The 13,577-nt window shown below is 39.1% G+C and overlaps 3 protein-coding genes across 3 annotated transcripts; 2 read left to right on the forward strand and 1 right to left on the reverse strand.

Moving 5' to 3' along the window:
• Window positions 1–1,861: 1,861 nt before the first annotated feature.
• Window positions 1,862–5,056, reverse strand: LOC103412736 (uncharacterized). The gene is made up of 5 exons (XM_008351274.4): window positions 4,636–5,056; window positions 3,138–3,679; window positions 2,801–2,947; window positions 2,300–2,524; window positions 1,862–2,213 (listed from the first exon to the last, which is right to left on the reverse strand). Exons 1-5 carry the CDS (start codon window positions 5,047–5,049, stop codon window positions 1,973–1,975), a joined length of 1,569 nt encoding a protein of 522 aa, XP_008349496.3. The 5' UTR covers window positions 5,050–5,056; the 3' UTR covers window positions 1,862–1,972.
• Window positions 5,057–6,181: 1,125 nt separating this feature from the next.
• Window positions 6,182–9,795, forward strand: LOC103412738 (ABC transporter G family member 26). The gene is made up of 9 exons (XM_008351275.3): window positions 6,182–6,499; window positions 6,740–7,023; window positions 7,152–7,307; window positions 7,387–7,570; window positions 7,820–8,104; window positions 8,187–8,471; window positions 8,551–8,835; window positions 8,944–9,051; window positions 9,379–9,795. The coding sequence occupies exons 1-9, from the start codon at window positions 6,290–6,292 to the stop codon at window positions 9,646–9,648; spliced, it is 2,067 nt and encodes a 688-aa protein (XP_008349497.2). The 5' UTR covers window positions 6,182–6,289; the 3' UTR covers window positions 9,649–9,795.
• A 778-nt stretch (window positions 9,796–10,573) lies between these two features.
• LOC103412739 (uncharacterized) lies at window positions 10,574–13,529 on the forward strand. Its single transcript, XM_029087974.2, has 2 exons — window positions 10,574–12,777; window positions 13,199–13,529. The coding sequence occupies exons 1-2, from the start codon at window positions 10,921–10,923 to the stop codon at window positions 13,295–13,297; spliced, it is 1,956 nt and encodes a 651-aa protein (XP_028943807.1). The 5' UTR covers window positions 10,574–10,920; the 3' UTR covers window positions 13,298–13,529.
• The last annotated feature ends 48 nt before the right edge of the window (window positions 13,530–13,577 follow it).

Genomic DNA, 13,577 nt, shown 5'->3' on the forward strand with positions numbered 1-13,577 from the left:
ATAATTTGGTTTAACTACTAATTAACATGACTTATAAGTCATGATCATCTGACTGATAAAAGAAGCGAGTTTAGGTAGAATTAATTTGCAGCTACGTTATATTATACAAGCAAAAGGGTATGTTTTAAGCCAAACATCAATCTTTCGGATAGATGGGAATCTTTCACGTTAGCTGGATATGATAGCATGACATCTTAACCTAAAATTTATGCAAGTGACAAACTTTCGCATTAGAAGAGAAATTAATCTATATCAAATTCGGAAATCACGACGTTTGGTGAATGCAGTTATTCACGCATGTGTAAGTAATTGTGACCTGTTAATTATTGTAGATAGGGTGAGATTCGTGTCAATCAACGATTGTCAAATGATTAATGCTAAAACAAGCTTAGAGGTTGCTTGAAGTTTTTTCTCAAAAGAGCTAAAAGTGTTTTATGACAACTAAAAGCGCTTCTAAATATTTTTGACGGAACAACTTAAAAATTCTTTTGAATTACATAAATGTTTTCTGAAGTGCTTCCTACAACAACAATCCCAAATGGAATCTTTAATCCGACTACCTGTGGGGTATTTCACAGAGGCTGTGGGAGTTATTTATACAACGTCACAATTCGTACCACTTGTATGATTTGGAGCCAACATGGATCCAAAGACGGAAAAGTGAGATGGTGGCATCCTTAACGTTGAAGTTCCAACGAAACAAGTTATACTTTCAACTGTCCCTACTTCTTCTGCTTTCCCAACCACCAAAGCATTAGTTAGCAAACAAATGCAGCACCATCTTCAAGTTTGACGCTCCACCTTACTTGTGGGCTCTCTGCCCTCCCATTTGCGAAGGAGTGTGATTTTTTTTCCCTTTAAATTTTCTTCCTTTTTTTTTTTTAATCTCTTTTTATTTGAACGGTCACGATTAAGTTACGTTAACATCTGGTGTTGACTTCTTTACAGAGAGAGAAGGAAAAAGATGAATGTGAGAAAGAAGAGGAGGGGAGGAAAGGGAGAGAATGTGGAGAGGAGAGGATCCTAATTCTTTCGCAAAACCTATTGTGCTTGGTGAAAATTGAGTGCATGATTGTTTGTCGCCTAATTTTTTCTATTTTTTTATTCCCAATTCAGATTGGTCTGGGTCATGTTTGACATGGACTTGTTAGGTTCACACTTAGGGTCAGCTTTGGGGCAGATTCAAAATTTTGGAAAATAAATACGTAAAACTAATTACAAACTTTTAACCGAAACTAAAAATTTAAATGAGTTCGAGATTTGTGTAATAGATAGATTTATAATATGCTTTCCAACTAAATATTTAGGCTTGAGCTTAAGTGGGCCGAAACTTGATTATGAGAAGAAAAATATAAGTCTTTGTTGGACAATATCTCGTCATTAGCCTACAAGCAAATCTTGTTAAACTGGTGCCAAACCATGGCTAATATACGACCCAATGTCTTGTAGTTAGAGCTGGTTTGACATTACTGAAATTATTTTAAAAGTAGCTTTTTAGAATAGTTGGGGCCGCCACTTAATACTACGGCTTAGTGATATTCCTCTTCACATGTAAGTGAAAGATCCTAAGTTCAATTCTTGCCAAAAGCGAACCACATTTTTGCTAATCCATTGTAAGACTTAACCTACCCTCTCCTCGTGTAGATAATATTATTTGTTAAAAAATAAATAAATAAAGCTAGGGTTAAAATTATGTTTGGTAAATGAAAAAAAAATGTTTTTTTGTCAAAATCATGGGTCCAAAACAACAGAAAGCAGAAACAATTCTACCTCTTCTTCTTAAAACAGCGCTTTTTTTTTTTTTTTTTTACAACACAGCAGCCCCAAACTAACCCTTAGTAAGGTCACTGTGCTGGAAGAATTAGTACAAATATTTCAATGCTTCCTCTTAATAAACGAATACAATCAAGTAATTACTGTGTATAAATTCAAAACTGAAAGAATGGATTACAGTTACAAAGAGTGCACTTATTTATCCTCTGAGACATTTCTCTAGGTGCTCATTTTCCCTCCTAATGGCATCGAGATCGGCTTGTAGTTTGTCTACATTTAAGCTTCGCGAAGCCATGGCTGCTAGCTTCTTCTCAAGCTCACCCACTTCTCGTCTGGTCCTATCGGTTGCCAGGATTTTCTCACGAATTTGTTCGAAGCTCTCGTGGATGCTAGTGAGAATCCTATAAGCCTGCCTCCCAACTGCATCTTTCTTCGCTTCTCTGCAAATAAGTACCGGGATGGACTTGTCAATGTCATAACTGTGTACTTTTAAGGCAGACAGTTTATGGGTAAATGAATTTCGTACCTGAACACCATTTCATCTACAACAGCATACGTCCGATGAAGACGTTCTTGAATAGAATTACTCTCTAACTGAAGCTCCCTGGTGTCTTTTAAGATCTGTTCTATGTCAGCTTCTTGCTTCCGACTGTTCTTCGTGATCTCCTTTACCCTTTCAATGTAGGACCTTCTTGATGACAGTTTAGGCTGCTTCTCTAGACCCGTAGACAGTTTAGAAAGTTCCTCCTCCCTACCGAAAGATAAAGACATCAACAATAAGCAAGCAACCGAAGTTGTGAAACTGATTAGTAAGTTAATTAAACAGACAATGGCAGTATTTTATCACAGTTTATACGAGAAAGTTATAAATATCCCCTCCATCTTCTACCTTTAATAACGAAATATGTTACTTCTTAAAAAAGTAAAGATTCCCAAACTTTATCATGAATCACAGAAGTTCCGAAGACAGCAGGAGCATAGACAATGTGACCAAGAAAATGCATTTATTTAATTTCGAGAAACGTACCTTTTTTGAATTTCAGATAAGATGGATTCTTTTTCCAGTTCATAATCTTTCAGCTTTTGGAGCTTTTCCTGAGCATATGGGTTGTTTGCATATACAAACTCCTGAAGACTTTTCTTTTTCTCTTCCAAAGGCTTTCTGACTGCTTCCCTGTGAAAAATCATTGGTAACAGATGAAACAATACATACATATATGCTGGCAAAGGTAGTACCATTTCCAATATTTGTATCCAGCGGGTGAAGACATGAGCTGTTAAAGTTTAGTTTTTACAGAGGTATATTTTAGTCCCGATATACAAGTTAGTCGTCATGAACAATTAAATAAAGATTTACATCTTACCACTGTGACGTCAATTCCCCAACGTGATGCTTACGAACATCTACTTGCTCATTAAGTTTCTCAAGGTGAAATTCAACAGGATGATGGACGTCAAACGCCATATCTGCTGCTTCTTTTAACAACTTCAACTCTTCTTCAAGGTGTTTTAGTTCTGAAGTTTTTGCATTAACCTCCTCCATGAGCAGTTGCTCCTGGTTTTGCACTTTTTCAGTCGAATGATTCCCGCTAAATACATTAGTTCGTCTGTCCTTGTTGAATCCTCCCGTGCTAGAGCTGCACACACCATTGACGCTGATTTCAGGCACTTCACCCCTTAATGTGAGTTTGTCCAATTTGGCTTGAGATTTGTCATGACTAAGGTCTGGTCCCTCATCACCAGTTTTGTGGTCCTCCAAACTGCTTTGAAAGCCATCTTCTTTCACTTCCCTTTCTTCATTGACACCCTTGGGACCAGCTTTTTGGCCAACTTCAGACGAATCTGAAAGCCTCTCCACCAAGAATCTTATTAACTTGTACGAGTCCTCTTCAGACGGATACAAGAACTGCCGTAAGCAACACATATAGTCTGTTTCTAAGCATAATTTCAGAATAATAAGAATGACATGAACTACAATCAGAAGAAAAAAAACGCGCACACAAAGACAAAACTTAAAACAAATAAGACAATCTCATATATTTCATATAGATTCAAATTCATATACTGGCAGTTAGTCAGTCACTGTACAAGTAATCCAAAACCAGAATTTAATCAAGACCGCAAAGTTAAACATGATTTCACTCAATCACAATGGTCATAAACGACAGTCTGGATGCTTTATGAGCAAATTATGATTCTAAGTGACTCCGTGTCCCAAACGCCAGTCCCTGGTTTACGTATATAGCTCAATGTTACTTAATTTTCATTAGCAGACATGATTACATAAACTTATATACTTCTAGCAATTCAATTCAATTCAATTATGCTGGCCAAAGAAATTTGATTTATTATCGGTAGACTGAACGGTGTTTCCTTTTCTTTATTTCTGTTACTTTAGATTTAACGTTCTCTCATTTTCTCAGGAAACAAGCAACGAAACAAGAACTGCCGTAAGCAACACACATAAGAATGACAAGAACTACAATCCGAAGCAAAACAAAACACACACAAATTTTGACTCAAACAAGAAGCAATTACAATCACTCAATTGCACATACTGGCAGTTAACATGACTCCACATCCCGAATGCCGGTCCCGAATTTACATATATATTTCAGCGTCACTTAATTTGTATAGTTTTTAAGAAAAGCATGGCTAAATTTCATGGTTAATTTTGCATCTACGTACCATAACACAAACATTATGACGTCAGTATGTGCTTCTAGTTCATAAACACAATTCAATTCAATCCAATTCAGTTCTGTTAGTTTTTCTTCCACTTGATCGCATTTTCTCGGGAAACAAACACCAAACAAGGAACCCAAAAATCGGAACTTGGCAAGCAAACGATGCGATTCTTACCTGATGGAAGCTGAGGTCGGCGAGGTAACCGAGGCTCTTGATCCCAGAAGCGATGTCCGTACAGAGCTTGAACTGGTCGCCGACGGAGGAGTCGGGGAGGGAGGTGGGAAACGGCGTGGTCCTGCCGATGAGGTTGAGAGACTGGGCGCAGATCGACACCAAGGTCGCCGGAGTCAGGTCCTTGACAGACGACACGTCGTCCGGGACGCAGACGCCGGAATTCTCCAACGACTTCAGCAGTATTTCCCGCGAATCTTCCATTACCGATATTTTCGAGGGAAAATCTGATGAGATTTTCTGGGATTTTGGGTTTTCAGTGTTAAGTGGTTGTTTGACTTCTTTGTACATGTTCTTTATGGTTTTCTGTTCATTTGGCCCGAAAAGTTTGATTCGGCGTTGTTTCTTAAGCAACATCGTATTTTCTTAATTAAAAAATAAATTTACGAATTTGAACTAGGTCACATGATACAAACGCTCCATCAATAAAAGTCGAATCTAAAACGTTTTTTTTTTTTTAAAAAAAAAAAGGATGCAAAGTTACGGTAGTTCACCCTTTTAGAGGTCAGGATAAAAGCATTTTAGCTTTTCTTGTCAATAATCGTATGATTCACACTTTGTAAATTAAATAAGTTAACATAATCTTGTGAGTCTTTTCTGAATGTTTGTTCACCCGTTCGGGGGCCAAGACTAAGTCACAATGGTGACTAGAAGGAGATTGTCATCCAAAAAAAAAATAGACTGTCATGACGAAACCACTAGTTGGTCTTTTTTTTTAAAAGAAAATTTTAAGGGACGTGCATATCTATTTGGTTTAGGGTATGATTATAGAAGGAAGAAAACAGAAAATCATAGTTCAAATGGGAGAAATTAAGCAATACAAAAGACTAGAACGTTAGATTCCTGAGAAGGAAATGACTTTCTCCTATACGATGGTAAAATCTAAAATACAACTGGTTTGTTGTAAAAGTTATGGGAGTGAACACCCACATGTTTTAGTCAAAGATGAAAAGTGAGGAAAACTTAAAAATAGTAGTATTGTTGTTGTTGTATGATGTTTTACAAAAAGACACTCACTTCACTTTTATGATTCTTCACGGATATGACTTCTTATAAGGAGCATTCCGTGTATGATCACAACCCAAAGAAAAGAAAAGAAGTGAAAGCAATAGTATTAATATTTCTTCCTTCCTCTCTCTGTACCTACAATCATTTTGTGTTATAATTACAAAAATAAACAGTGTGATACATTGCACTCGCTTCACTCCTGTTCCTAGCAAAAATTATCTCTCTAACTTTTACTTATTTATAACACGGTTGTATATCTTTCTTTTAATCTCTCTCGTCATGTAATAAATCATGCAATAAAATCCCCTGCCAAAAGAGGGTGTGCCACAAAGAGCTAATTCCTAGTCATGTTCTTGGTATGTTTACCAAAGCAAAATTTCATATTGGTTGCAATAAGAGTAAGAAATAAAGCAAGCTTTTCATGTCCAAAAACTAAGCACTGAAAGCATGTGGTTCACCAAACAACACCCTGCCTCGAAACTATATAGGCAAGCTTTTGGTTTGTTACAGTTGATTCACCTTCCATAAAAACACAGTTTGATCTTCTACCTAGCTCAGCTTGGTCCGGGCGGCGTGGTGGTTCGAAAACATGGAAATTAGGGGAGAAGAAGAGATTGAAGACATTCCAATGTCACCCCCAACATTGGGGTCCATGCAGATTGCAGGGAGCAGTGGCTTTGGTCACAACCTAGAGTTCATGTCCCAAGCTTACCTCAGAAATAGGTACACGGAGATCGATATTGTAGAAGACGAGACTTCTAATGCCAAAAGAGATGGCCCTCTTCCCATTTTTCTTAAGGTAGCAAAGTCCATGTAATTTGCTCTATCGATTTTTTAAGATCAGACGGGAGTTGTTATCAGTACTCCAAAATAGTCATACTACACTTCTCGCTAATAAAAAGCAGAAGAGAGGAAGGGCTACATAATGACTATTTTGGAGTGTGAATATTAATTAGCACCGCGTTTTAGTCCGGTTAAAACTTTGGTACATGTTTTTCTGTTGCTTATGATCTTTCATGTGCCTGTTGTTGCAATGCAGTTTGAAGATGTGGAGTTTAAGGTGAGAAACAGCAAAGCTTCAAGCAATACGGTGAAGGCAATGGTGTCGAAAGTAGCGTCGCAGCTTAACATGGAACATAACTACAAGGAGATATTGAAGGGGATAACAGGAAGCATAGGGCCAGGGGAAATTCTTGCTCTGATGGGTCCTTCTGGCAGTGGGAAAACTACTTTGTTGAAAGTGATAGGAGGAAGATTACTAGACAATGTCAAAGGAAAAGTAACTTACAACGATATCCGATATAGTCCAGCTCTGAAAAGGAGGTTAGCCAATTCTATGAAGCTCCTCTATTTGCTCACGGCATAAAATGTTTCGTTCGAAACATGTAGATGATGTACTAATGTTGTGATCTTGATTTGGTTTTTTTTTTTTTTTTGGGTAAACTCAACAGGATTGGATTTGTGACACAAGATGATGTGCTGTTCCCACAATTGACAGTCGAAGAAACCTTAGTTTTCGCTGCATTTTTACGGCTTCCAAGCACCATGACCCGACAAGAAAAATATGCGAGGGTGGAGATGATTGTGAAGGAGCTTGGTCTTGAAAGGTAGATTATATCTGCCTGAAATTTTGGTGAACCTCCGAACTTTACTTTTGTTCTAAATTTCTCTCCCATATGATCATAGATGTCGTCACACGAGAGTAGGTGGAGGATTTATCAAAGGCATTTCAGGAGGAGAAAGGAAAAGAACTAGCATAGGTTATGAAGTTCTTGTTGATCCTTCATTGTTGTTGCTTGATGAACCGACTTCCGGCCTTGATTCGACCTCAGCAAATAGACTTCTTCTGGTTCTTCAAGGACTTGCAAAGGTAACATAGTTTAAGTTTATTTTCATATGCCATTGTGATGAAGAAAATAACCTTAATCTGGGAGCCAATCACGTACTGTTTTGCCTTTTGGGTTTTGACTTTCCCACATGACAGCGTGTGATTGACTTAAGATATTGTCATAGTGGCATCCCCGTTATAGGGAACTTACTTCTCCATTGTGACATAATGATCCTTGTGAATATTTGAATTTTGGAAGAACTGCTAAAAGTCGCGTTTGGCGGTTTATAGGGTGGAAGGACAATAATCACAACAATCCACCAGCCATCTAGCAGAATGTTTCACACATTTGACAAACTTTTGCTAATATCAGAAGGCTACCCTGTGTACTATGGAAAGGCACGAGAGTCTTTGGAGTATTTTTCGTCTCTGAGATTCATCCCGGAAATTCCCATGAATCCTGCTGAATTCTTAATTGATTTAGCCACTGGACAAGTTAATGGCATCAGTGTTCCTGAAGATCTCTTGGTGCCTCAAGAGCAAGGGACTCTTGACTCCGAAAAGGCTGTTGTCAAGGTATGGTAACTACTACTTCAAACTTTCACGTACCTAAAATCTTTGTATCTTCCTCTCAGCATTTGTTCTATGTTCATTATAGTACCTACAACTCAAGTACAAAACACTGCTGGAGACGAAAGAAAAGGAAGAGAATCATCGAGCAACAAAAATACCAGAACATCTTCGAGTGGCTATTCAGGCGAAGAAAGATTGGACAATCACTTGGTGGGAACAGTTCACCATATTGTTCAAGAGAACATTTAGAGAGAGGTGCAGGGATTACTTTGATAAACTAAGGCTAATTCAAGCTGTCGGAGTTGCAATCTTATTAGGTCTTCTTTGGTGGAAATCGAATACTGACACCGAAGCTCAACTCCGAGATCAGGTAAAATTCTCCATGATCCTGGTCACAAAAGAAATTAGAAAAACATACAAACCTCTCATTATGTAAAACATTTGTGCAGGTTGGCTTACTGTTTTACATCTGCATTTTCTGGACGTCTTCATCAATTTTCGGGGCAGTATACGTGTTTCCGTTCGAAAAGGTCTTCTTGGTAAAAGAAAGGAAAGCAGACATGTATAGATTGAGTGTGTACTATGTTTGCAGCACTCTGTGTGACATGACGGCACATGTGTTGTATCCAACATTTTTCATGGCCATCGTGTATTTCATGGCCGGCTTTATACGAACAGTTCCTTGCTTCTTCTACACATTGCTTGCCATATTATTGGTAGCTGTCACAAGCCAAGTAAGTCAAAATACCCAACAAAATTAAGTTATTTCATCGCGGAGATAGGTAGCAGTAGGCCAAGAGCTAGTTGGTTATTTAATTTTGGTTTAATTATTTCCGATTTAGGGGGCAGGAGAACTGTTTGGATCTCTAGTTTTGAGTATTAGAAGAGCTGGAATGGTTGCCTCTCTGGTGCTAATGATGTTTCTACTCACAGGAGGCTACTATGTGCAGGTAATCTAAATCAACTTGTTAACCTAATTCCGATGAACTGCATTTTCGGGCAGTCATTGTGTTATGTCCCGAACTCACATTCACCGTGGTTTTAATTTGTCAATTTGGTCTCTACGTTTGGCATTTCGAGGGCAAACTTTTAACTTCTGCCAACTCGCTTGCACTACAAGTAACCTACTACATAGCCTCTTGCATGAACATCAGACAAAAATTTATACAGTGGTTGAAGCTCTAATAACTACATATATACATGTTTCTTTATTTAACAACTGTACATCCGTATAATTGAACATGTCACGCGACGCTACATGTTTGTTATGGTTGCAGCATATACCGAAATTTATCCAATGGTTGAAGTACTTATCGTTTATGTACTACGGGTTCCGGCTGCTGCTGAAAGTGCAGTATTCTGGAGACAAGTTATATGAGTGTGAAAGCAAAGGAGGGTGTAGGAAGCTGCAGAGCTCACCTTCATTTGACACGGTGAACTTGGATGGTGACATGAATGAAGTCTGGATTTTGCTGGCCATGGCAGTAGGTTACAGAATTTGTGCCTACTTTTGCCTTCGTAGAAGAATTAGCATAAGTAATATGTAACAGTGTAAATTCCAGAGATATATCTCCATCTTTTTATATTTCTCGTCATGGAACCCAAGAATCTACCTTTTTCCCAATTGCGAAGGTTCAAAGATGAACCTTTGGTGTTTGATTAATGGAATTTCTGAGTATCAATTGAATTAATTACCTTTCTGTTTTTTTTTACGCAACTAAAACAAATAACGAAATCCCAGCTTTAAAAAAGATCTCAAAATCGAATTTCTCATGCATCATAACCACAAGTTATATTTTGCCTATTAGTTCCATTGATTTGTGAGATAGCCACCAATGTCATATACTTCCATGTTGTCTTTATGTGTTCATCATTTTGTGGATGTGTTGTTTAATGAGATAGCCGGCCATTTTCTTGGAGCTGCCATTGCAAGATGGTTTATATATTTTGAGCAAATCAACTTCTAATTAGTACAATAATTTTATCAAACATGGATATCCTATTTAATTTGTCGTTATAATAATAAGAGACTTATAACTCAAATATTAAAAATATTTAACTTTGCACTCGAGCCTTATGTCTCTCACCTCTCCAATATTAGAACAATTATCGATGTGTGGAGAGAAACTGATATGTTGTATAAAATAGTGTCTCTAGCTTAGAGCTCTCTCCTCATCGGCAATGTTGTGAGAGACACTTCCCTATACACAAAAATGTTAGTGTAGTGGTATCACAACTTCAGTGTTACGTATTTTCACTTCTTCACGTAACAGTGCGTGATTGGTTTGAGATACCGTTACAGTGACATTTTTGTCGCATGAAAGTTCTCTTCTCTAGACAAAATTGTCCTTAACCTCATATCAGTTTGGAATCCATGATCAATTTCTAACCCTTGGATTAATCTACAATTAGATTAAAAAAATCTAGGATGGTGATTTGAGTTATACAACAACTTTACTCTTTTTAGTCAGCCTGTTTGACAGGCCCTCCACAAACTATAAGAACAATACAGACTGACACTGTCACACATCATCCTCCTCCAGTTCTCCCTCCTCCTCCACACAGTTTATGGTCAATACCCCACCATTTCATCCTCCCACACCCCACCTGAACTCTCTCTCTCTCCTCTCTTTCCCCCTCTCTCTCTCTCGCATCCACTCAACTGCCCAATAATTCCCCACCTGAAGTTCTTATTCTCTCTGAGCTCTGTTTTTCTGCACTCCAATCCAGCCCACCAACACAAAACAAAAAACCCAACATTTTAGAGCTTCAAAGATTCAAACTTTACCCTCTCTCTCTGACTTTCTCCCTCTAAAAAGATGGCTTTAGTTGCCTACTCAGACCCAAGCTCCGAACCCCCCTCAGCAAGCCCTGCTTGGCAAGACATGTTCCGATCAGCCTCAATCCGAAAATCCTCAGCCCCAGAGCCCCAGGCGCCCGAACCCCAGGCGCCGCCGCCCAAGGAACCGCCAAAATCCGCCGACCCAGATCAGAAAACCCCCATCTCCGGCGATCCCCAGGTACGATTAGCCCTCTACATAACTATGGCCCACGCCGGCCTCGCCTTTACTATTTTCATATTTTACGCCGTCGGCAAGCTGTTAGAGGAATACTTGCGGCCAATTCAATGGGCGGTGCTCTGCTCGATTCCTCTGAGAGGAATACAGCAAACCCTTGTGGGGTTTTGGTCGGAGCCCTTGAGGCTTGGCCTCACTGAAACTGTTCTGGCAGTTCCGGTGGCCATTTTTCGGGTTTTCGTAGGTACCCTTATCGAAATTAGGGAGGTTTGCTTTCGGGTTTTTCTCCGAAAGCCGAAATCTGACTACAGGAGGAGGCACCGGAGTGAGTTCTCTAAGTTGTTAAGGTGGTTGGTGTCGTTTTGGATACTTATACTTGCTTATGAGAAAATTGGTGGTGTTGCTTCTCTGGCAATTCTTGGACTAGGCTTTATGTTTAGTGCCAAAGGCGTGGAGTCGACAATGTCAACTGTTTCCTCTTTGAGATGCAGTAGCTTTCGCCGTAGCCCGATTAGTGCGTTTTTCACCAGAAGGATATTGACAAGGTTGGAGACCATCGTTGCAATTGGGTTGATGTTTTCTATGATTTTAGGATTTTTGGTTGGTGTCACCTTTTTTTCATATAAGATTGGGATCGAGAGCAAAGATGCAGTGATTTCGTTGAAGTTACATGTGGAAGAGAGCAATTACACGGAGAAGATTGGCGTTAAGCAGTGGATGGAGGAGAATGATGTGCCTGGAATGGTGGATAGGTACAGTTCAAAGTTTTATGAAACTGTGTCGGACCAGCTAGATAGTTTGGCGTTGCAGTATAATATGACAGAATTGGCAACTGGAATTAAGCATTTTGTAGCAAGACAGTCTGCTAATTCATCCGGGCCTTCAACAGCTTTAGCTAGCCCGTCTCAGTACACAGAGAAACTTGTGAGTTTGAGGGATCGGATTAGTAAGAGGGAATGGGGACTTATGTACACAGAGGTTGATGCAATTGTTAGGGAATTGGTAATCACCAGAGAGGATTTAGTCGAGAAGGCAAAAGGGTTTGCCATGCGAGGTATGGATGTATCACAGCGCATACTTGCTAGCGGTACATCAGTCCTTGGAGGCAGCGCAAAACTCATGTTCTCTATCGGTAGTTCCATTGTTTCTGGAGCTGCTGAGGTTTTCAATTTTGTGTCTCAGTTAATGGTGTTCTTCTGGGTATTGTATTATCTGATCACATCCAAATCTGGCGGAGTGACTGAACAAGCAATGAGTATGCTTCCAATTTCAAAGTCCGCAAGGGTTAGATGCGTTGAAGTTCTTGATAATGCTATATCTGGTGTTCTTTTGGCTACAGCCGAGATTGCAATTTTCCAGGGATGTCTCACATGGCTTTTATTGACGCTATTCAAAATACATTTCTTGTACACGTCCACCATTCTTGCAATCCTCAGTTCTGTGATACCAATCTTTCCATCGTGGTTTGCAACTATCCCTGCAGCTCTGCAACTGGTGCTGGAAGGTAGATATATAATAGCCGTCACCTTGTCCGTTATTCATCTCGTGCTTATGGATTACGGAGCGTCTGAAATTCAGGAGGACATACCTGGCCATAGTCAATATCTTACCGGACTCAGCATCATCGGTGGAATGACTTTGTTCCCATCCGCATTCGAGGTAAATATACTACGGATGATGACCTTGGCTTTACTTTACAAAATAAGCCAATTGAAGTGTTTAGCTAGTTTCAAACTACATGTTTTTTAAACTGGATTCGAGGAAGAAATTCTCTTTCCAGTTTCGACAAATCAAAAACTTAAGTTCATCATTCTGGAACAAAATTTTTGAAACAATCTTCATTACTTAGGTAAACAATCTTCATTACACTGGGGAGATTCACGCAATGTCGATAACCAGATAGGTGAAGGTTCATATATTTAGCCAGACCACATAATCTTTTCAACTTTGTCATCCTTGACCATTACGCGATGATACCTAGTCCATTTCTGTTGTCGATACCTAGTCCATTTTCTGCTGTCGATGCATCCATTCACTTCTTATCATGCTCCCGATGAATGTTGGACTGTATTGTTTGCAGGGTGCAATCATGGGTCCGCTCATAACAACGGTTGTGATTGCTATTAAGGATTTGTACGTGGAATTTGTTCTGGACGAAACCAAGGATAAAGCCGAGTAGAAAGTTTGTTTGCCCGTCTTCCCGCAGTTTCTATTTATTTGTTGGCAGCTTACTCTGAAGTGTGCAAGCACATTCATTGTATCTTAATTTATGCCATCTGAGGCAGGCTGTTGTGAGTTAATTTTTGTTTTTTTCCTGTATATTTATGAGTTCATTTGTATCTCTATCAGATTGGTTTCTGTATATGTATCCTATCAATTGCTGGCAATGGAATGAAAACTTGTAGATTTTATCCTTCTGTGCAGTAACCCTAATACCGGATTCGTCGGGTCGATGATAT

The sequence above is a fragment of the Malus domestica genome, chromosome 11, assembly GCF_042453785.1.
Source record: "Malus domestica chromosome 11, GDT2T_hap1".
Lineage (NCBI taxonomy): Eukaryota > Viridiplantae > Streptophyta > Magnoliopsida > Rosales > Rosaceae > Malus > Malus domestica.

What these genes read in the sequence shown, in the direction of transcription:
- LOC103412736 (XM_008351274.4), bottom strand. Translation starts at nt 5,049, where the DNA reads ATGTTGCTTAAGAAACAACGCCGAATCAAACTTTTCGGGCCAAATGAA. An exon ending in CCGACCTCAGCTTCCATCAG is followed by an intron (nt 3,680 to 4,635) that starts GTAAGAATCGCA and finishes TGCTTACGGCAG; the next exon opens with TTCTTGTATCCGTCTGAAGA. An exon ending in GTAGATGAAATGGTGTTCAG is followed by an intron (nt 2,214 to 2,299) that starts GTACGAAATTCA and finishes ACTTATTTGCAG; the next exon opens with AGAAGCGAAGAAAGATGCAG.
- LOC103412738 (XM_008351275.3), top strand. Translation starts at nt 6,290, where the DNA reads ATGGAAATTAGGGGAGAAGAAGAGATTGAAGACATTCCAATGTCACCC. An exon ending in AAGGAGCTTGGTCTTGAAAG is followed by an intron (nt 7,308 to 7,386) that starts GTAGATTATATC and finishes ATATGATCATAG; the next exon opens with ATGTCGTCACACGAGAGTAG. An exon ending in CAGGAGGCTACTATGTGCAG is followed by an intron (nt 9,052 to 9,378) that starts GTAATCTAAATC and finishes TTATGGTTGCAG; the next exon opens with CATATACCGAAATTTATCCA.
- LOC103412739 (XM_029087974.2), top strand. Translation starts at nt 10,921, where the DNA reads ATGGCTTTAGTTGCCTACTCAGACCCAAGCTCCGAACCCCCCTCAGCA. An exon ending in TGTTCCCATCCGCATTCGAG is followed by an intron (nt 12,778 to 13,198) that starts GTAAATATACTA and finishes TATTGTTTGCAG; the next exon opens with GGTGCAATCATGGGTCCGCT.